Source organism: Dendropsophus ebraccatus, chromosome 11 (genome assembly GCF_027789765.1).
Source record: "Dendropsophus ebraccatus isolate aDenEbr1 chromosome 11, aDenEbr1.pat, whole genome shotgun sequence".
Classification (NCBI taxonomy): domain Eukaryota; kingdom Metazoa; phylum Chordata; class Amphibia; order Anura; family Hylidae; genus Dendropsophus; species Dendropsophus ebraccatus.
The window spans coordinates 51800140-51821983 of record NC_091464.1 but is presented as its reverse complement, the minus strand read 5'-3'; the positions used below and the strand labels follow the sequence as shown (position 1 = coordinate 51821983).

The 21844-nt window shown below is 42.8% G+C and overlaps 1 protein-coding gene across 1 annotated transcript in view; it reads left to right on the top strand.

Moving 5' to 3' along the window:
- The window catches only part of RNF43 (ring finger protein 43), a 50565-nt gene extending 28989 nt beyond the window's left edge, over positions 1–21576 (top strand). Inside the window, exons 2-10 of the mRNA XM_069944446.1 lie at positions 11929–12051; positions 13941–14015; positions 14372–14503; positions 14615–14716; positions 14851–15027; positions 15724–15826; positions 16951–18036; positions 18755–18993; positions 20857–21576. Coding sequence (XP_069800547.1) covers positions 11929–12051; positions 13941–14015; positions 14372–14503; positions 14615–14716; positions 14851–15027; positions 15724–15826; positions 16951–18036; positions 18755–18801 — 1845 coding nt within the window. The 3' untranslated portion in view covers positions 18802–18993; positions 20857–21576. The remainder of the gene's footprint in view (positions 1–11928; positions 12052–13940; positions 14016–14371; positions 14504–14614; positions 14717–14850; positions 15028–15723; positions 15827–16950; positions 18037–18754; positions 18994–20856) is intronic.
- Positions 21577–21844: the final 268 nt, after the last annotated feature.

The following is a 21844-nucleotide window of genomic DNA, read 5'->3' as shown; positions in this document are numbered from 1 at the left end:
TCAGTTACATATGTTAAAAAAAAGATGGTTTTTTTTTTTTTTTAATAATGGAAATCAATGAAAGAAAGGATGCACACAAATGCATCCGTTTTTGCAAAAAATAAATTCCAAAAATGTAGTGTGACCCCCAGCCTAACCTGTTTTCCAGTTAAATAACAAGACTTATTTATGATTTCTGGCTCAGATGTGATCTCATGCACAATCTCTTTTTGGTTGGGCAATAAGCTGATTACAGTGTCGCCGTCACAGCGATCAGATGTAATCTGTGGGGAAACCCGGCATTAAATGCTCAGTTATCCTGGAGCACGTCCACAGGTGACAGTAAGTATTACGCTGTGCCATTCACTTCAATGAGTTGTCTATGTAAAGCAGGTCAGGCCCTCCAGGGGATGCTCTTTATAACCAGTCTCCACTTGCCAATAGCAGAGGATTCTTAATGGGGTATGCCGCTGGGTACCTCAACCCTCATCCTCCATTATCTCCATTTTTTTTGTGTGTATGTGTATATATATATATATATATATATATATATATATATATATATATATATATATATTTGTTAATTTAAAGCTGACCAGTTCTTACTTTTTCATACATACCTTCAGACCTTTATGCAGACATGATGGTTCCTTTCAGATAGCTGTCTCTTCTAATCCCCCTCATAAATATTCATGTGTACCAGATGGGCAGAGGGTAAAACGCTACCACCCTCTACTGGAGGCTTACTTGCCCTTAAACAAAAGGATTGGCCATTTATAGTCCAATATCTGCTCATTCTCTTCCCTAACATAAAGTTGTATAGGGGGGGGGCTCTATACATTAGGGGATTTGACCAACACTTCTCTGCTGTGTTTGACCAGCTGTAGTGTGTATAGCGGTTTACGAAACCTTTATCTGATCACACACCTGAAAATGGTTTTACACATTCCCCTTTCGGTCTACTTCTATTGGTCATTAGAGGAATCTACTTCCACACCTTGGCTGTGTTCCCGATGTTGTCAATCAATTATTATTATTATTATTATTTATTTATAAAGCGCACTTAATTCCAGAGCGCTATACAGGCGACAGGGGTAACAAACAAGAACATTACAAGATCAAAACACATTACATGAAGGCAGATGGCAGATTGATACATGGGGGAAGAGGACCCTGCCCGCGAGGGCTTACAATCTATAAGGTACAGGGAGAGAAACAGGAGGTAAAGTGCAGCCATTCAAGTGTGATGCAGAGTTATTGTAGGTTGTAGCCTTGTTTGAAGAGATGAGTTTTTAGGTTACTTTTGAAGGACTTGATGGTGGATGAGAGCCGGATGTGTCGGGGTAGTGAGTTCCAGAGTATGGGGGAGGCTCGGGCAAAGTCTTGGAGGCGGTTGTGCGAGGTACGAACAAGGGTGGAGTGCAGACGGAGGTCACTGGAGGATCGAAGGTTGTGTGAGGGACGGTAGCGGAATATCAGGTCGTAGATGTACGGAGGGGACAGGTTGTGGATGGCCTTGTACGTCATGGTCAATAATTTAAAGTGAATACGTTGGGCAATGGGGAGCCAGTGGAGGGATTGGCAGAGGGGAGCGGCAGAGGCAAAGCGAGAGGAAAAGTGGATTAGTCGGGCGGCAGAGTTAAGGATAGACTGGAGGGGATCAAGGGAGTTAGATGGAAGGCCAGAGAGGAGGATGTTACAATAGTCCAAGCGGGAAATAATGAGAGCATGTACCAGCAGTTTGGTAGAGTCAGGGGTGAGAAAAGATCGGATTCTGGAAATGTTTTTGAGGTGAAAGCTGCAGGAGGTGGTCAGGGCCGAATCAAAGGTGACCCCAAGGCAGCGGACTTGGGGGACAGGGGACAGAGTGCAGCCATTGATAGTGATTGGCAGATTAGAAGGCGGGGTGGAGCGGGATGGGGGAAAAATTATAAGTTCTGTTTTGTCCATGTTGAGTTTTAGAAAGCGGGAGGAGAAGAAGGAGGATATGGCCGACAGACACTCTGGAATCCTAGATAGCAAAGAGGTGACATCCGGACCAGAGAGGTGTCATCAGCGTAGAGGTGGTACCTAAAGCCGTGGGATTCTATGATATGTCCCAGGCCAGAGGTATAGATGGAGAAGAGAAGAGGCCCAAGTACAGAGCCTTGGGGAACACCAACAGTAAGGGGACGAGGAGAGGAGGTGGTGTGAGAATGGGAGACACTAAAAGTGCGGTCACGCCAACATCACAAGGTTTTTAGTAGAGATGAGCGAACAAGCCCGATTTCTGGTTCGTATGAATGCCAATGGCTGTATCCCAGTTTTCCAGGCGTTCCTTACGATGTATCCACCCGCTGCACGGAGTCGACAGCGGGAGTCAGCCGCTGAGATTTCTGATTCATACGAACCAGAAATCCGGCTGGTTGGCTCAACTCTAGTTTTTAGTGACCACTTCAAGTACCGGTATTACTTTTAGCTCTTATGAGGTTGAGACTGGATGACTATAGTGAAAATTCCTGAGCTTTGGTAAATGTATAATTCGCTCTTCTGAAGGGCTGTGGCTTATTGCGTTGTGGCTTGGGCGACATGTTGACGTGCTGGACTCTGTATATATTGAGAATACAGTGTTGCCTGTGACCAAGTTACTTGTAACCAGCTTTGTAGCCATGCCTGTGAGCAGTATGGTTTACAGGAGACTAGTGAACGCTCACCTCTCAAAATCTCTAGTCAAAAGTGACTAGACAAGTTTTGTTCTCCTCTCACGGTCTGTAGTTGTATCTAAAAAGTATTTACAATAGATGTATGGCTTCTAATTCTGGATTTGGACATTTTTAAATGTATATCTTTAAGGCTGCGCTTACACATTGACAAATTCACATACCCATACTGAGGCCACTGGGTGAACATTGTATTTGGTGCAAACAAAATTGTGCAGCCAGTGGCAAGTATTAGGCCATGTTCACTCACTGGTTTTGGGGCACTATTATATAACTGGGGGAGGACTTGACCTAATTTATAATATTTAACTGCCTTTAGGGACTCTGTGACTTGTATCCAGTGATTTATCTTTCGGGAAGGACAGCTATTTTTTAAACTGTGTCTTGGAAATACAGACTTTTTTTTATGGCCGTCAAAATAAAACCATATGTGAACAGCTTTATTGAATATCAGGGATTTATGAGAATGTAGCTGTCGGCTATCCAAGATCCGTGATACAACATAGGTTATTTGATATTATTAGATACAACATAGGTTACTTAATGTTCCATTGATCTGTTAAGGGAGTTTAATAAGATGCCAGACATGGACCCCTCACTCTGTATCATGAACCTTGTGTTTTGTATCAGTAACATTGTTTCTTTATGTTGTTGCATAGAAGATGCATAGAACCACTGTGTAACATCCAGTACTGGAGTTGACATATTGTTTGGAAGTCTCTTCAGCAGTTTATCAGTTATATCTGTTCTTGGGAAAGCTGGGTAATTAGTTAACATTAAAGCAGAATAAGTATTGTGAGGGTAACCCCCCTTCTTAATGGGTGCCCCACTTCCTTGCTGCCCTAGAATCGCATTGACCATATAGTGCTTGTTATGTGGATTGGAAGCAATTTTCCCATTATAACTCTGATACTCTCAGTATGTCTGCTAGAGTAACATTAAGATGATGACCTCTGGTTCACCCAGAGAATACCTGGTAAGAGGAAGAGCAGGGCACCTATTTACTCTCACCAAGTCTATGCTGGGAGCGCAACTAATATTATTATTATTGTTATTATTATTTCTATTTATATTGCACCAACACATTTGAAGCACTATACAAAGTTTCTCATCACTCACATCAGTCCCTGAACCCTTTTGGAGATTACAATCTAAATCCCAATATGTTTTGGAGTGGGAAATACCTAGAAGAAACCCACATAAGCACAAGGACAACATGCACGCTCCCTGCAGGTGTTGCCCTTGGTGAATTTTAAAGTGTACCTGTCAGTGCAATTTCCTCTCTCCATCCTAAAGTTTGGGCCTCTATGTATACGAACTTGTGATGAGTGCAACCCCCCTTGGGACAGAATATGGTTGCGCTCATTATGGTGTCATTGTGAGTTTGTATCCATTGAGACCCGAACTTACCAGAAGAGAGGAATTTGCCATTGATCCGGAAGTGGCTGTGCTGACAGGTACACTTTAAATTTAGGATCCCAGAACTGGAAGGCAACAGGGCTAACCACCGAGCTACATTGCTGCCTAAAAAAAGTTGAGGCTGGAGTATCGCTTCAAGTTTGTGTTGTTCAAGAGATAGCTGAGTGAGCTCTATGGGAGCTGTAGTGGCTGTCATATTGTCCCTTTTTTCTATTACATACATATGGCCGGCTTGTAGTGTGGGACTGGCAATAACGGGCAGTGGCCGGGGGGTCAGGGGAACTGGACCTGCAGCATTTGCTGATAGCGGCTTCTTCATTGCATCAGAAAAGCTTTGCAGATTGCTTCACCAGCGTGTGTGCCAGTAGTGACTGCCAAGCTTTGTTTTCATCGCTTGTGTGTCTGAAGCCTTATGTGGATTTATTAGGCCGCTTTCACACAAGTGTCTTCAGGAAAAACATCACTTTTTTTTGTTGCATTTAGTGATAATATTCTGTAGTGAAATATAACTCGTTACGTACAGACTTCAGAGATCAGTGGCTCTTGTTTTCTTTTGTCTTAATGTACAAAGTTACAGTAAATGTAAAATACTCCCCCAAACATACTAACAATGCATGTTTCATTATATATAAAAAAAATAAAGTATTCTAGTGCAAATTGTTGCAGGTTTTTAAATGTGTAACACACAACCAATGACTGCATTGCAGAACTCGCACAGATTTGCCACATGGTATTGGCTGCCTGTGAACCCAGCCTTAGGCTGGTCTCACACGAGTGTTATATATAGTTGCATTCTTGCATCTGTATTATGCCCAGAAGCCTCAGCCCGACCACAGGTCTAGTGACCTGATCTGACAGCATCATAGATTACTACAATGCTGTCAGTTCGGGTCATTGGACAGTCAGGCCGGGTCTTGCAGCCGTAATATAGATGCAAAAAAAATAGATACATTATGCCCATGATAAATTGTCCTTAAAGGGTACCTAAACCTTTTTTTCTAACTTCTGACTTGTCAGATTTTTTCAGCAGGGGTCTGTCTGCTGGGGCCAGACAATCTCTAGGACAAAGGGACAGAAGCGTTCCACTCAGCACTTCATCCTTTCGTTTCTGCTCAGCTTTGCTCACAGAAGCCATGACAGTCTTGTAGAGATACGTGGTGACTGCCGTGGTGTAGCTACTCTGTGCACTTGGCTTTCTGAGGAAAGCAAAGGAGAAACGAAGGGACAAAGCACTCAGCCCAGCGCTTCTGTCCCTTTGTTCTAGCAGACCCCACTGATCACAACTGACATTGAATAGAGAGAAGTTGAATAAAAAGGTGTTTTCCTTGTTTAAAAACTGAACAAATGTCTAACAGCTTAGAATAACAAAAAAAAAGGTAATACTAATACTTCCAACATTCTCTTCCCTGGTTTTTGTTTACTTTGCTCCAACAATGACATGATGTAATGAGTGACCCCGGTAGTGGTCCACACCACTCAGGTCTCTGCTGTGGCAAGTCATGTGAAGACAGCATAACCCAACTGGAGACTGGCAAACAGTATGCAATGGGGGAACGGGGAAACGTTGGCAAGAAGAGGCTAAGGATTGGTATTGTCAGTTAGAAAAAACCCTTTATACTATTTGGGAGGTTCAACAGGAAGAGGCTGACCCTTTATTAAGGTATATTTTTTATAGGTGAGCTCATCTGCTCATAGCTTGTATACATTATTGTTGTGATGTATAATTTTTTTTTAATCTTTTTATTTTTATTTTTTTTGTCGTATATGAAAACCCCAGCCTAGCACATGTTTACAGGGTGAAGAATTCTCCCTTTGCTTCTTCTCTGCGGCTGCCCCTGCTCACTCCTTTTATCAGCATGTTGGCTTCTGTGAGAATGTGCCACGGGTGTGTAAGAATTTGGGCAGGCGGCCAAGACACACACTGCCTGCAATCGTTAACTCCGCTCTGCAAAGAGTTCAAACAGCACTAAAGGGGCCGACAGTTAATACAAGATGGAAAGAGCCGAGGAGGCAGGTCACTGCACAGTGCTGCAAAATCTCAGCTCTGCCCTGTCACACACTCTTCTCCCTGCTCCATTTACAGTTCTTCGGTTTTTAATCTCTGTACATTAAAGCAGTGCACTTGGTATCTAAGGGCCCAACAGCAAGGTACAGCTATGGCTGTGTTCAATCCTAATATCCTTCTACCCATGTTACACTAAGCAGGTTTAGGAAGCTGAGATCGGAAGCCCTTTGTTGGGTTCCACACTGGTGGTCATCCAAAAGTCGAGATACAATATAAGGGAGAATTTGTTTTGCACAAAATTACTGCAATTGATCCATAGTTATGTGTTGGGTTCTTTTGTACATTACATAGAACTTCTTGTTTCTAAACAATCCAGTTGTTGCTACCACTCTTTAATCTACACTGCACTCCAGCGTGGCAGATAGTTTGGGCTGTTCATGTGCTACATATTGTGCAGCATTGATCTCTACAGTGGTAAAAGGAGAAGTGTCATCAGAAAATTAACTATTCAATAAGGGACCCCAGTCTCCCATTAAAAAATAAGTGGCAGGTCACGCCTCTATTCATGCTCTATGGGAGTGGCAGAAACAGACATTTACAGTATTGGGCTGTTTCCAGCAACTCTGCTCCAGCAAACTGCTCAATTCCAAAAGGAGACTGGGGTCCCCATTCTTGAGATCACAGGGGGTCCTAGCCGTTGGTTCGCCACAATTAGTTTTCCCCTATCCTGTGAATAGGGGTTACATTTGTCAGATGTGAATACTCCTTTAAGAACAGCAAGTATGATAGGCTGACCTCAATATACACAGTCAAATTAGTCAGGGTAGTTTTTAGAAGTATTGGTCATGCTCTTCAACATGGGACATTTCTGGCCATGTGACATGTTGTATTGTCTTGTTTGAAGATCCCATCTTCCCGGGGGAAGACAATAAGCATGTATAGGTCTACATAATCTGCAAGCATGGATTTATACCCAAATCTGTTGAGAGACTGCCTTACAGATGGATGATTGGGCCCAGACCATAATGCTACTACCACCAACTTGTAATCTTCCAGCATTAGTTGCAGGGTGTTTGTTCTCTGTTTTTTCCCTGACACACCAATGTCCATCCATTCGATGAAGCAGATAAAGTGTCTAAAAGGAGAAGGCAAGGTCTAATTCTGATACTGCCATGGAAATGAAAGCCTTTTCTGCCATTGCTCCTTTTACCAATGACAGCAGACATTGGTATTGACAGCCTATGGCACACCTTGTATATACCCATTACCCACCAAGCCAGCGCAATAGATAGCAGGTCAGCAGGACATTAAAGCAAATGTACCAGCAGTACATGCGCTTTAAGTTTTGCGCATCTATAGAATGGTGCGGGGAAACCAGTGCCGCAGTCCTTTTTATCTCTATTAGAATCAATGGAGCCGCATCAAAGAGGGGCAGAGGTTTCCTCCCACTTCACCCCGGCCATTGCCCGGGAATAGAATGTCATTGTATGCGGTAACCGGGCCGCAGTTCAAAAAAAGGACTGCAGCATCTGCTTCGGTGCAGAGACGCCATTCTATAGATGCACACAACTTAAAGCGAATGTACTGATGATACATTTGCTTTAAGGCGTATATGGTGAACTGCTACTGGTGGTTTCTATGAAAAAAAAATGTCTTACATGGTTAATAGTGAGTGTTTGTGTTAACTGAGAGAGAGATTTTTATTTTTGTTTAATTCATATTATTGTGTCTCTTGTTCAGTGTAGCATAGACTTGCGGCAGATGTTCCTGAATAAACTGTGAACAAAATAGTTTTGTCAGTGTACATAGGCGACATAAGTCAGTTCATTTTAGCAATAGATCTTGTGTGTCAGACAGGAAGAATTCAGCCCAGTCTTGTTGTAGACTGTACTTTTTGCCATCTAATGTTAGAATATCCCCTGGAGGTTATTCCACATTCAGCAGATACGTCACTGCTTTTTAATTTAAAATAATTGTTTCCTGAATTTGCTAACCTGACATTTTTGGCACACTTACTCATTTTATAGCTAATTTCAGTTCCAGGTTTTGTCTTTTTTTATCTTTTTCCCTTTTGTGTTTGACTCCATTGGTAAAGGTCACTTGGACGGAAACATCCTGTGTATATGACACAAACCCTTCACAATTCACTTATTGCTAAAGAATATGGGGAAAACTAAAGGGTTATTAAAGAAACCTTTGCAAAGTAACGTTTGATTATTAATTTTGATGCTACCAATTGGAATCACATGATAATGTAGAAATATACTTTTGGATTTTGTGCACTTGATTTTTGATTTATTGGAAATTATTTTTGGACAATAAGTACCTGGAGTGCGAGGCTATAAATGTTCTAATAGACTAAGTTATAAGCAGAAGGATAGCATTCCTTGTTTGTCTCCTTTTATATCATCCCACGGAAAACAACAGATTGGAATAGAATTATTCACTGCAGGAACTATTCCATAATATACTGTAATCTGTGCTATATAATCATTTATAGGCACTTCTGTACCTAGAATACATTTTATAGACACTGAAGCACTTGGCTAGAAGCAGCCTACCTTGCCATTTTACACCAAATGCTGCCATATCGTGTCAAGACAATACCGTAATATAGAGCTTAAATAATACCTCTATATAGTGCCAAATAGGCAGCATCCAGTTATGCCCATATATTACTGCCACCATATAGTTCCCAGATAAATACTGCAATCTGATTTCCAAAAAATACCACTATTCTAAGGGTACTATTACACAGAGCGATAATCGGATGATTATCGCTCCATGTATTAAATAAAACGATCAGCCGATGACAACGATCATCGGCTGATCGTTGATATAGGTTTGGACCTATTTTCGTCGGGCGCCGACCGCGCACCGCTACGTGTAATAGCGGTGCGTGGCCGGCGACTGACAATATACATTACCTATCCACGTTCCAGGGCTGCTGCTGCGGTCTTATTCTCCCTGGGTCCCGCGCGCTCTAGCTGCAGAGTGGCCTGTCAGCTGACAGGCCGCCCGGCCAATCACAGGCTGCGGCGGTCCCGGCCTGTGATTGCCAGAGCGGCTTGTCAGCTGACAGGCCACTCTAAAGTTAGAGCACGCAGGACCTGTGGAGAAGCGGACCGCAGCAGCAGCAGCCCTGGAGCCTGGATAGGTAATGTATGTAGTTTAAACAAGGGCTGCAAGGACATCGGTAACAATGTCCCTGCAGCCCTTGTTTAACGATTATCTGGGCCGTGTAATAGGCCCAGTAAACGAGCGACAATCTAGCAGATCGCTGCTCGTTTACAGGTATTTTCGGGCCCCCATCGGCCCGTGTAATACCACCCTAACAGTTGCATTCCTCAAAAGTCCCCATGAAACTAAAGCTTGTTGTCCTTCCCTGGATACCAGTATACAGCTTATGGAGGGTTAGTGCCGGCCTTGTGCTTGCACTGCAGTGAGTGTAGCATTGGCAGTATACTGAGCATCTGAACAGGTCCTGATCTGTGTACGTAGTCTGTTTGCCCTCATAGTATATCCAGAGAGGAGAGTTGTGGGGCCCCACTGAGAGATGGCATGTTTATCTGTGCATCTGTGTCCTTCTATCTTCAGACTAAATATTGTTATCCTTCTCTAAGTACACAGACATTCCTTGTGGCTGGATTGGAGGGAGCGCTGGAGCCAGAAGCACAATTATTATATTCTCATAAGCAGGTTGTGATGTTTGGGACGTCTGGGGACATTCCTATCTCATTCTATCTCCTTCATTTCCTCCGTGGAGCCCCTCAACCCAGATACCTGATATTGTTCATCTATCTGCAAACATTTACCTTGCACTCTCTCCTTGTTTGCCCACCTATCTCATTTCACTGTCACTTTTTTTTCCTTTCTTTGTAGCTTTCAGGCTGGACAGATATTGTTCACCATGGCATGAGGCCACATTTCCCCCTTTTTTCCCTCTTAAGCTAATTATCACCTCCCCCTTTTTGTAGGCCTATGAAGAGTAAGGGCCCTATTACACGGGACGATTATTGTGCAAAAAATCGTTATATTCTTCTAATTTAAACGATAATCGTTCTGTGTAATTGCGGGCAGCGATCGAAAAATCGTTCATGTGTCGTTGATCTTGGATTTAGATCTGAACCTAAAATCATCGCTAATCATTCGCTGTAATTCCTCATTCATACGCTCAAGTTCCGCATTTGTTCACTAATCGTTCAGTGTAATTGCACATTGTTTGTTTATTCCTTCTGATCCCAGAAAAACAATGATCATAGTAACGGTCACAAACAAGGACAAGAGTGGTACTGTTTCTAGAAGTAAAAGGTGGATGTGTTTTTCTAAGCCTAAATGGCTATGTAAAAGCAGGGTTAAATGGGCACCATCACTAAAAGAAAAGTTTTTTGATTGTTTGGGGTCTGGAGTGAGAATAAGTGCCCGGCTATGTCTAACATTATGGAGAGGGTTAAGCACCCAGACCCTGATCAAACAAAACAGAAAGGTCCATAAATGAGGCTACATAAATTCTATCCACACTCCACTGAGGGTCACAGGTCCATAGTTGAGCCATCTTATGGTAGCCTATTATCAGCCTGTGCCATATCTCTGGTAGCCCCCCCTTGATAAAATAGGGTTCGGTCGTTGAGTAGAGGCTTTTACTCTTTTTTGGGTTGATTCACATATAAATGCAACTGTGTAATTCATCTGGAACAGATAGAAACCTATGTGCACACTGCAAAAGAATGAATGGAACTCATTTTCAGTTGCATAAATTTCTGCAACAATCTACTGCATATGAACTTTACTCACTAAGGGAAATGGTATTGACATCTCTCTCAAGCTTGATGGGTCATGAATGTTCATTCATCTCACACAATAGCTGCCTCTGCTGTATGTCGGCAACGTAACTCCACTGCGCACTCTTAAAAATAATTGAGGAAGAGTTATCTTAAAAAATATTGCAAGGTTCAAGATATTTCTTCTATGGAACACAGAAGATCATATTTGAGATGCAAATGTCTTTGGTCTGAGAGTGTTGCAAATCTTTAGAGTAAGATTGCCTGTCCAACGCTCGTTTGGTGTAATAGTACCCTAAGATTGAGTGGCTATCACTTTTTGTTGTATAAGTACCTTAAGATTGAGTGTTAGGACTATATTTCACGGCCCAATATTTAGGAGCAAGCGAGTGCTGGCCTGTCCGGGTAACCTATAGTAGAGACCAGCAGTCCGCTGCTTCTGCTCTCATTGCATGGAGCAATGACCAATAGACCGTGGCTATTGTTGTCATTTTGAAAAAAAACATGCTGAAAGACAATGATCAACCAACCTTTTACATGTATGGCTGATAATTGTTTAGTGTAATAGTATCCTTAGCAAGTCATTCTATTGTACTGCATAAAAGAACACTACCAAGGGGACAAAAAGTCTACCCCCCCCCTTGTCCCCATTGTGGGCATATGTGTGTGTGTGTATGTGTGTGTGTGTGTGTGTATATATATATATATATATATATATATATATATATATATATATATATATATATACATACACAAAAGACAGCAAATAAACATACTTTTCCTTACTGCAATCTATAATCCCACATTGTGTATTTGCAATCACCTTCTTCATATGGCAGCTATGACCGGGTCTACTTTAGGTACATGTGAGTGGCCATGCTGGGCCTACAAATAAGAGCGTGTAGAATTATCTCCCTCAGTCCGTGTTCTCTGGAGTCTGAGATAATACTTTGTTTTACTATAGTTGACTTTTCGTTATATAGTACAGTCTTGTATTTATGCTGTCCTGCCTGTTGTCTTTACCAGTTTCTCTTTCTCTCTTTAGTTTCACCCGCTGTCTCTTTGCAATGCCAGTGATGATGACCCGCCGAAACCTGGATTCATTTCCATTGTGAAACTAGAGAGCCCAGAACGTTCTCCACAACCATGCCTACCCCTGGCAAGCAAGGTAAAGTGGTATCCTATTTGATAGTATAGATAAGTTATGGGTGTTAGATACGTGTCCTTGGAGACCAACATTTAGTGAATCCATGATGGAAGCATAGCTCGGATGATGACTTTGCTCTTCATGGACTGCGGCTGTAGAGGTTTATGTAGATTTTCACCCCGCTTACTATGAACATGGCCCTTCAATAGCTTCTTCTGATTTTCTCCTACTTATGTTGTCCATACAGTATATGTGGCAAGTAAGTAATTCTTTATCAAGCTTGCATGTTTACCAGACTGGGATGAGGTTGAACCAGACAACGCTAACAATTCTCACATCCCAGGGAACAAAGGACCATGTATGTTACAGGGCACCATACCTGATTCTAGCTGTCCACTGGCTGGATATGCAAGGGGCTGCCCATAGATTATCCTGGTCATACACAGATTCTCGTCCAATTTGTATACTTTCCTTGGATTTCGCATAGTATTAACACTACTGCACATAAGCTTTCATATTTTAGCCCTGCTGATGTCACACTATAGAGTCACTTTAATTTTTGATTTTGTTAGAATACAGAGAGTTCTGAACAGCTTATTTTAGGAACCATAGCATGTAGTGTCATTAATAATCCCAACATGAGGACCTGGTAGCAGCATCCTGGGGAATTATCCTGCTTTATGCAGCTCCAGCTCCCTGGGTGCTTTTTCATCCTGCATTTGATCAGACAGCTGGCCGCTGACCTCTGACCATGCACCTGAACCAGTGGAATGCAGAGGGGGTAGTAGTAGTAGTGAAACCCATCTGTTATCCCCTGTCATCTGTCTGCTCCTGTATTCCGTGCACTGCACACACATGGAAGCTTGGGGGTAGTTAGCCTTACCTGACAATGGACTGCACTATGTGTGGCATGTAGAAACCATTAACCTGAGAAGTCATTTGGAGTTGGACCATTATAAATATTGTGCACTCCTCCCAAAATGTTCAATTCCCCTTGTTGTTTGATTTCTGGTTAACCTGTACATGGTCCGAAGCCTTGTGCTAACTGTCTATTGTGGGCCACCAAATATCTCCTTCTGTTGCCAGGGATATGGGCCTCTTAACAACTGACCTCAATCCTGTTAGGAGATAGTTGTAGCTCTGTCATCGTGGCATGCAGGCATGGGTGCAGAAGCCGAAACAAAGGACCAAAAGCACCCAACTTGTCCAGATTGCTGGACTAAAGCCCCTGTTACATGGGGCGATTCAGAGGGGCAAATGAGTGCCAACCTGTCAAGTCAGCGCTCACTTGCTCCTCGTTCCTCGCTCGCTGCCATTGCTATGGCAAGTGGGTAAGAACCAGGGGTGCTGCCCGGGTGATCGCTAGATCATCCGGGCCACCCATGGAAAATAGCAGTGGTCTGCTGCAGCCGCTCCTATTGCGCAGAGTGATGGCAGCATATCGCTACTATCCTCATCCTTGAAGTTTCAACACACGGCCGATAATCACTCCGCATAATAGGGCCTTAAGGCTAAAGGTCAAGTCTTGATCGGGTATATTTTAAAGTTATTGGTACATGTTTAGATTACAGGATCCATCACAGTACAGGAGCTAGATGGAGGAAGACAGTTCTTCAAGCACTGATGTAGCGCACGTAGACGAAAATGGCTAGGATCAGAAAATGCTTGCCTTCAATCTGCTTGAATGTTGAGGATATATTAAAAGATATGTATAGGGATTTAAGCAATGAAATCTTATAGCACTTGAGGCAGTCTTAGTTAAGGTTCCCTAGCAGATTTCCTTTTAGAATATGATACCAAAAAGTGTGCCGCTCGGCTCTGACTCCTCACCCTCCTTTCCCCCCCGATTCCTTTGTTTTCCTTTGTACTGTGGTATCTGCCCTCCAGTAATCTCATGGCTCTTATTTCAGGTTCGGCTTGCAGGTGAAAGGGGTTCTCGAGCTATAATCTTCGATATTAGTGACGACGAGGGAGCTGTGTACCAGGTAATTTAAGCCATCCTGCTTTGTGAAATCTGTATATCCACTTTTTGTATCTGTGGGCTATTTAGAAGTGTTCAGTTGTCCTACATGTAAAGTAGATATCCAGCCCCCTCCCTTCTTTATTAAGACTAAATTCCCTGAGTATCTGTGTGTTAATAATATGATATATATCATCTGTATTCCTCTGGTGTTTTATTCGCTTGTAGTTTTATAATTATTCAGCATTTAAATCTGTTCTTCATTTATTGAGCTGCAGTATAAAGCATGGAGAAGGGACAGATTAGAAGCTTGAACCTTTAAGCTAGAATAAAAACGTTGGGGCTATCGGTGTTTTACAGTATCCGCTTCCTGTTTCTTAGTTGCAGAATCCATCTGAGCCAAAACCACCGGTGGTACTAGTACGAGGCCATGATGCCGAACAGCTGATGAACCTTGTGCACAACAACACTGAAGCTCTTGTGAAGATTGAGGTTCAGGAGCCACCAAAACTGGTGAGGCCGGGACTACTGTATGGATATGAGGGTTGAACTTGTTTGGGGGAAAGCATTTCCTTACAGCTACAGAGAGTGTCCGGCACTAACAAACGCTTTCCGTCCTTACAGGTCGTCCATGACATCTGGATCCTGGGCACAGTGGTTGGAACAGTGTTCATCATTGTGATATATTCTGTGATCCGAATTCGTTGCAAGCGAACCTCAGCACAGGTATAGTTTACTTGCATAATATTATACAAGCAGAGATTTCCTAAAATCCTTACGGGGTAGTATAATACTAAAATACTACAAGGGCAAAAGGCAAGCCTTCAAAGTTTACTTTGTATCTATGGCTTTACTTACAGGATTCTGTGCAACAACAGACTGCGCTGGCCATAAGTCGCCTTGGCACAAGAAAATATCAGTCTCGAGTAGCAAGAAATCATCGTAGGAGTCCAAATGGTTGTCAAATAGAAACTGCCAGTACCAGCAGCTCTATACCGGTGTGTGCCATATGCCTGGATGAGTTTTCAGACGGACAGGTAATTTTTTGTAATAAGAAATAAGATGTCACGTACACTGCAGTATTCTTATAGTCTTCGGCCGTGTTAACACGCTGTAAGACACCGTCTGCTCTGTGACCCGGCTGTGTTGCAGAATGACTGGTGTCAGTGAAGATCATCCTGGCCGGATGCAGTACCGGATGGATGAACTTCATTTGTGCTGAATTAGGATGCGGGCGCATCCGTTTGTGTCCGCATCCCAATTCACCACACAATGGAAAGTGCAGCCAGAGCCGTACTTTACATTGTGTGAACTGAGAGTTCTGTGCGGCTGCTATTCATTGAATTCAATGAATAGCAGCCACACAAAACTAACATGTCAGTTTTTCCTGAAGCCGCTAAGGATCCTGGCCGGAGTCTAACTGTGTATACACTCCGGCTGGGATTCCATTGACTGCAACATACATTTTCTATAAATCATGGCCGTTGTTGCAAATCTGCAACAACGGCCGTGATTTATAGAAAATTTATATTGTGTGAACTTATAATGTATTTCTGTAGTTCAGGCCTCAAATCTGCAGGTGCTAGTAGCCAGGACAGTATGTAGTGCATTTTTTATGGCAAGTGCCAATTCTATGTATGTAAGCAAAATAAGCAGACCACCCTGACAGCACAAATATTACAAAAACTACTATTAAAGTCTTATGAGGAGAACTATCTTTCATCTTTTTGTAGGATTTACGGATTTTACCTTGTTTCCATGAGTACCACCTAGATTGTGTGGATCCTTGGCTGAGGGAGAATCACACCTGCCCCCTCTGCATGTTTGACATCTTAGGTAAGTGAGTGCATAGTGTTGGTGGATCTAACAATGATGTGGGTGGAGTTGTATCTTTTAGCAGCTATCTAGAGATGATATGGAAGAAGCTATAGCTCCATGCACTTTGGCTTATAGAAAAATAGCAACTTTGCAGATAAAGTGTCTGTGCAAAATGCCGTCTGTCCAAAAGGTGTTTGAGCTGCATCTAGAAAATAAAATAAGTGTTGGATGAATCAGCTGACTGCTATTTAACCTGCTTGTTTTATACATGCTTGAATGGGTTGTCTGGACAGACAACCCTTTTAGACCCGTTGTGCCGCAGTTAAGAGCATGCATGATGTCAGCCCTCTCTGTACCATGCTGCTCCCAGCTGCATTTGGGGACTTGGGATACACGTTAGATGGTCGGTTGGTCTAACTGAATTGGTGGGTTCTGCTGACATTTATCCATAGTGCAAGAACCCACAGGTCTCCCTGTTCAGTGTACCTCCGTGCACAGATGCATTGATAAGTAAACTGCTATAAGTGTTCATTCATTATACACTGTAAGGCTAATATATTCGATTATTTCTCACTCTGCATAGTGACTGCAATGCATTAAAGGGGTACTCCCATGTATTTTTTTCTTTCAATTCAATTGGTTTCAGAAAGTTCTATATAGATTTGTAAATTACTTCTATTTAAAAATCGCAAGGCTTCCAGTACTTATCAGCTGCAGTATGTCCTGCAGGAAGTGGTGCATTCTTTGCAGTCTGACACAATGCTTTCTGCTGCCACCTCTGTCCATGTCAGGAACTGTCCAGATCAGTAGCAAATCCTCATAGAAAACCTCCCCTGCTCTGGACAGTTCCTGTCACGGAGCTGGCAGCAGAGAGCACTGTGCCAGACCAGAAAGAATACGTCATTTCATGCAGGACATACAGCAACTAATAAGTAATAGAAGACTTGAGATTTTTAAATATTTGAAAATTTTACAAATATATACAAAATTTACAAATCTTTATAACTTTCTGACACCAGTTTATTTGAAAAGTTCCCCTTTAAGTATCTTCTTATTTAGGATTCTAAGTATTCCATTAACATGAGTAGATCACAGCACTTAAAATCTTTAAAAGCTTTGTTTCTTTTTTTTTCTTACATCAGGACCAAACACTTCTTCACGTCCTGTACCCATAAGACCTCCTTCACATCCACAGTTATGGAGGCGATATCCAGGAACTGCTCACTTTCAGTATCCTCCTCATCCTCATACAACACCATTAATATATCCTCCTCTGAACAATAGTATATTTTTGTCTCGTTCTCCGTATACTCTTGGTACTGGACTTCACTGGGAAGCAGCAGTGCCCCGTTCTCACCGTCGTACACCAGAAGGACCAAGGGAAGTTGGCATTTCTCCACTTTGCCCGGTGTCCAGTGGGTATCTACCTGATGACCCAGGCAGTGATAGCAGCTCCGGTCCCTTTAATGGTTCCTCCAGTGAGAACTGTACAGATGTCAGTCTACGTTGCCTGCAAGGATCATCCTCCTCTTCTTCTTGCCACAGCTCTCAGAGCAACCCAGGAGACTCACCACCTCCAGCACTTGCCTCTATTCTTCTACCTCAAAATGATCTCCCAGGATTCAACACTGTTGTGCCTACCCAGAGTTCCTATGCCAGCCATGTTCACTATCACCAGCACAGACATCACCACTACAGACGGCAACAGCCCAATTCATCTCATCCCAACAGACCCAAGCGAAGACCTCGGCCCTCAAGGGGGGAGGTAAGGACAGATCTTGGGAGTCACAGGGAGCACAGGTCAGCTAATGGCCCTAGTGGGGAATCTAGATCTCTGTTAACTCGGAAAGAGCCAAGGACTCATTCATCTAGGCACTACCTTGATTCACGGATTAGTAGGGAAGCTGCCAGGCACAGCCAGTCCTCACCACAGTCTCCATCACCAGCACATGAGCCAAATGAAGCTGAAGCCCCAACGTCTTTCAGGGGTCACAGGAGTGTACTTCCAAATAGAACTCATAAGAAGAAAAGATCATCTGCACAGGTGCATTTACCCCCCTATGGCACTCGACATTTCAACACAAGCCATGGTGTTCAGCACTGTGAACGTGTCCATCCACTCTGGACAGACGGAGCCAGACTACCGCATACACGAGTGAATACACACCGGGAAAACACGGCTATGATGCACTTGTATCACCCTCCTCATCACACAGATCACAACCAAGGTAAGGCCATTTGTTTTTTGTTACTCTGAATTTTAGTTGCAGCGGGCGTGCTCAGTCCCCCTTAGTGTTCAGTTACCAATTTACCAGCATCAGTACACGAGCTCTTTTAGTAAGTGATCTGTCTGTACGGCACTGGTAGCTTTATGGATGGAAGATGCTTGTGGCTGTTTATTCACTGTAAGCCATAGCCATAGTTTTATAATGATGCCTGAGGAAGACGCTCTTGCTATATAGCACGAAAACGTGTTGTGTTAATAAAAGTTGAATTTTTGGTTCACCCTGAAGTTCGGTCTCATTGCTGGGCTTTAGCTGGCCTTCATATGGTCACCAACCCAATGCGTGACTACCCAGAGTGACATACCGGCGCTAAGTCCGTACAGAAGGTCCTCGATCCCAGATGGTTCTGGTTGGGATCATCTATCCAGTAGCTGAATAATGAGCCGACTCTATTCTACGGCATGGCTATAAAACATTCATTTGAAGGATTATAGCTCCATTGGACTTGAAATACTCTTCACATTTACAACTTAACACAATCACTTCATATCAAGATAATATGTATGGACCATCAATTTCACCAATGCTAAACTGGTATTAATGGTTCTACATATTGCTTTATATGCGTGTGTCTCTGTTAGATCACTAAGCAATCTGGACTGAAGTAGATCTTAACATGCTTGAATTACTTTTTTAAAAATTTTTATATATTTTTCTCTAGGTGCTGGTACTGAAGAGATTGAAGCTGTATGTGAACACGCAGTGTAAAACTTCAGGCATTACAACTATTTGGCAGGACCCACCAGTACAGGCTCCAGTGATGGGGACTCAAAGTCCCCCGCAGGCTGCCTCCATACCCAAGCTTCCAGATTTTTCCCTTAGCCTCCGAGGTCATCTTACACCCGTTTCATCTCCATAGAGTCTGTGCAGCTGCTGACTGAGCCCTGAACATCTGTGCATGTGAGTTTACACTTCCGGTCCTTAAGCCTGATGAGAAATCTCTGAAACATGTTACGGTTTTTCTAAGAATATTCATTTCATGCCTTGGTTGTTTTGCCAGAAGCTTCATACTGTTTAGCTGCTATGAAAATCATGTCAATGGCAAATTTATAAAGGATATGATTCTTAAAAGAGACATAAGGGCTTATGATATATATTTACAGCGCTATAGATTTGAGTGATTGAAAGTTTGGCAGGTTTTGGCAGCAGCCTCCAAGAAACAGATGCAGTCCTCGGCTGTAATGTGTATCGCGTGAGCGTACTTTCAGAATAATACTGGAGTAGATGATGTGTGATGATCCGACTAAAACAGAGGTCAATGAGCGTATTAAAGTGAATCTTTCTTACGAACGCTAATTTACCCTAGCATAAGTGTACAAGTTATGTTAGTCTGTAAATGGCTTTATTTTTTGAAAATCACACGGGCTTCATAGTGAGCTTATGGTAGGCTGTGTTTTACCATACCGTCAGATCTGAACAGGCGACATACAGTTCAAAGGAGAAATAGGTTAAGAGCTCAGGATGGAATGATAATAGGAACAAAAAAACGTGTATCCTGCTGGTGCTCATGCGACAATCTCCTCTAATCACTTTGTGGTTCCATCTTAGCAAATGGGAAATACCTGATCAACCAATCACTGGCTGAGGCAGGTCACTGTTATGGCCAGTGGTTGGCTGAGCAGTCACTCCCTGTGTGTCAAGAAGAAGCCAAAAGTTACTGGCAGCATCAGTATGGGATCAGTCTGAGATCAGTACAGATATTTTTAAAGCTTAGCTGCCATTGGGCAGCTTTCCTGATTGAAGTGCAGTCAGTCCCGCCATGGAAAGATTGGGTAACTAGGTAAGCATGGATTCATCCATTGAATTAGAATAGGGTTCATACGTGGATCTAACCTGGTTTGGTCACATTCACACTTAAAGTGACTCTGTACCGACGATCTGACCCCCTCCCAAACCGCTTGTACCTTTGGATAGCTGCTTTTTATCCAAGATCTGTCCTGGAGTCCGTTTGGCAGGTGATGCAGTTAATGTCCTAAAAAACAACTTTAAACTTGCAGCCCTGTGCCCAACGGCCGGGGCCCAGAGTATCTGTGCCCTAACTTTTCACCACCCCTCCGTCCCTCCTCGCAGCCCTCTTCACCATTTTTCCTATTCCTCTGCAGTGAAAACTACACAGATGCCTTAACGTTCCAGCCCATGTGCCGTGCTGACACAGATGATGAATAGTAGAAAATCTGCCTTAAGCATTCCTAATGATGAGGAGGGATAGAGAGGTTGTGCCAGCCTAATGCATACACAATCTAGGCCACGGCCGTTGGGCACAGGACTGCAAGTTTAAAAGTAGTTTTTTAGGACACAAACTGCATCACCTGCCGAACGGACCCCAGGACAGATCTTGGATTAAAAGCAGCTATCCGAAGGTACAAGTGGTTTGTGGGGGGGGTCAGATTGTGGGTACAGAGCCACTTTAACCGATCTTCCTGCAGCAAGAGCGATTGCATGCTGATCAGGTAAAGCAGCCTAATGAGAAGTAAAATGTAATTTTTTTGCCCCCCCCCCCCCCCCCCCCCCCCGAGCTCTTTTAACTGAAAAATTAAGGCTTTAAAAATACTTTTGTTTTTTGTAGTAGCAAGTAGCAAGACCCTAAAAATTCTATTCCACAATTTGATTATACTCCGCATTAGGCAGATATCTCTCAGGTGATGTCCGTGCAGCCCCAGCCTGCACAATCATCCAGTCGTGTAATAGGCAGCCAACAATGAAGAAAATAATGACATGCAAGGAATACCCAATACTTTAATTGTACTTGTCTTTGTCTTGCAGAGTTTCCTGTGACGCGACCATACAGAGCTCTGTACTGGAGAAGAGTGCAGCTCCTTACAGACCACCTCTGCCACTTACAAAGCTTTGATCCACAAACATCACACTTCTAAAGGAGAATAAATCTGCGAGGAGACCCTAACCAGGATTGCTCTGTGACTGCATTTTTGAACCTGAATAGGAGCATATCCTTCTTGGAGATATCCAGTGCATATAGTATATATGGTTTTTCTCCAGAACTGAACCATTCCACTGAGAATCGAATATCAAGAACATGTGGCCATTGGCCGAATTGCCAATGCAATATATACTATATTCTATCGAATTCACTGGACACAAGTTGTTAACAATGATTTTAAATTGCACTTAATGATTCACTTTTATAATTATAGACTGAAAGCCGGTTTTGGCCTTAAACCATTAGTGAAACCTTATCTGTGATATGGCAGCTGTTGCATTTGTAGTTTGGGGTACCTAATGGGGTAACTTCACCACCAGTAACATTTCTCAGGTACTGCCAGTAAATCCCAGCTCTATATCCTGAGAGTGAAATTCTCTTACCTGTGCCTCATGTCCCAAAAAGAACTGATTGTAAGCTCTTGTGCCTACTTTATGCCTTGTAAAAAGTGTATAAAACATATGGTTTGTATATTTGTAAAAGTTTTTATATTTATGAGACAGAATGTGGTTCTTTGATGAACTAATGAAGCTAATTTTCCTATGGATTTATGTCTTGTCATTTGTTATGCTGAATAGGATAGATGCTAAATAATAATAGGTAGAGAGTTAAGCAGTATGGTTGCCACAGCTACCCATGGACTTGTTCACAAAGCGAAGATTGTGTAAATTACAAACCTGGAGTAACAAAGTATAGCGAAATTATCCCTCTTTTGTCATACCTGCTTTTTTCTTAAAGAGACTCTGCCAGCAGGTTTAGGCTGCCCTATCTAGGGGTAGCATAAACTAGTGACAGAGAAGCTGAACAGGATGA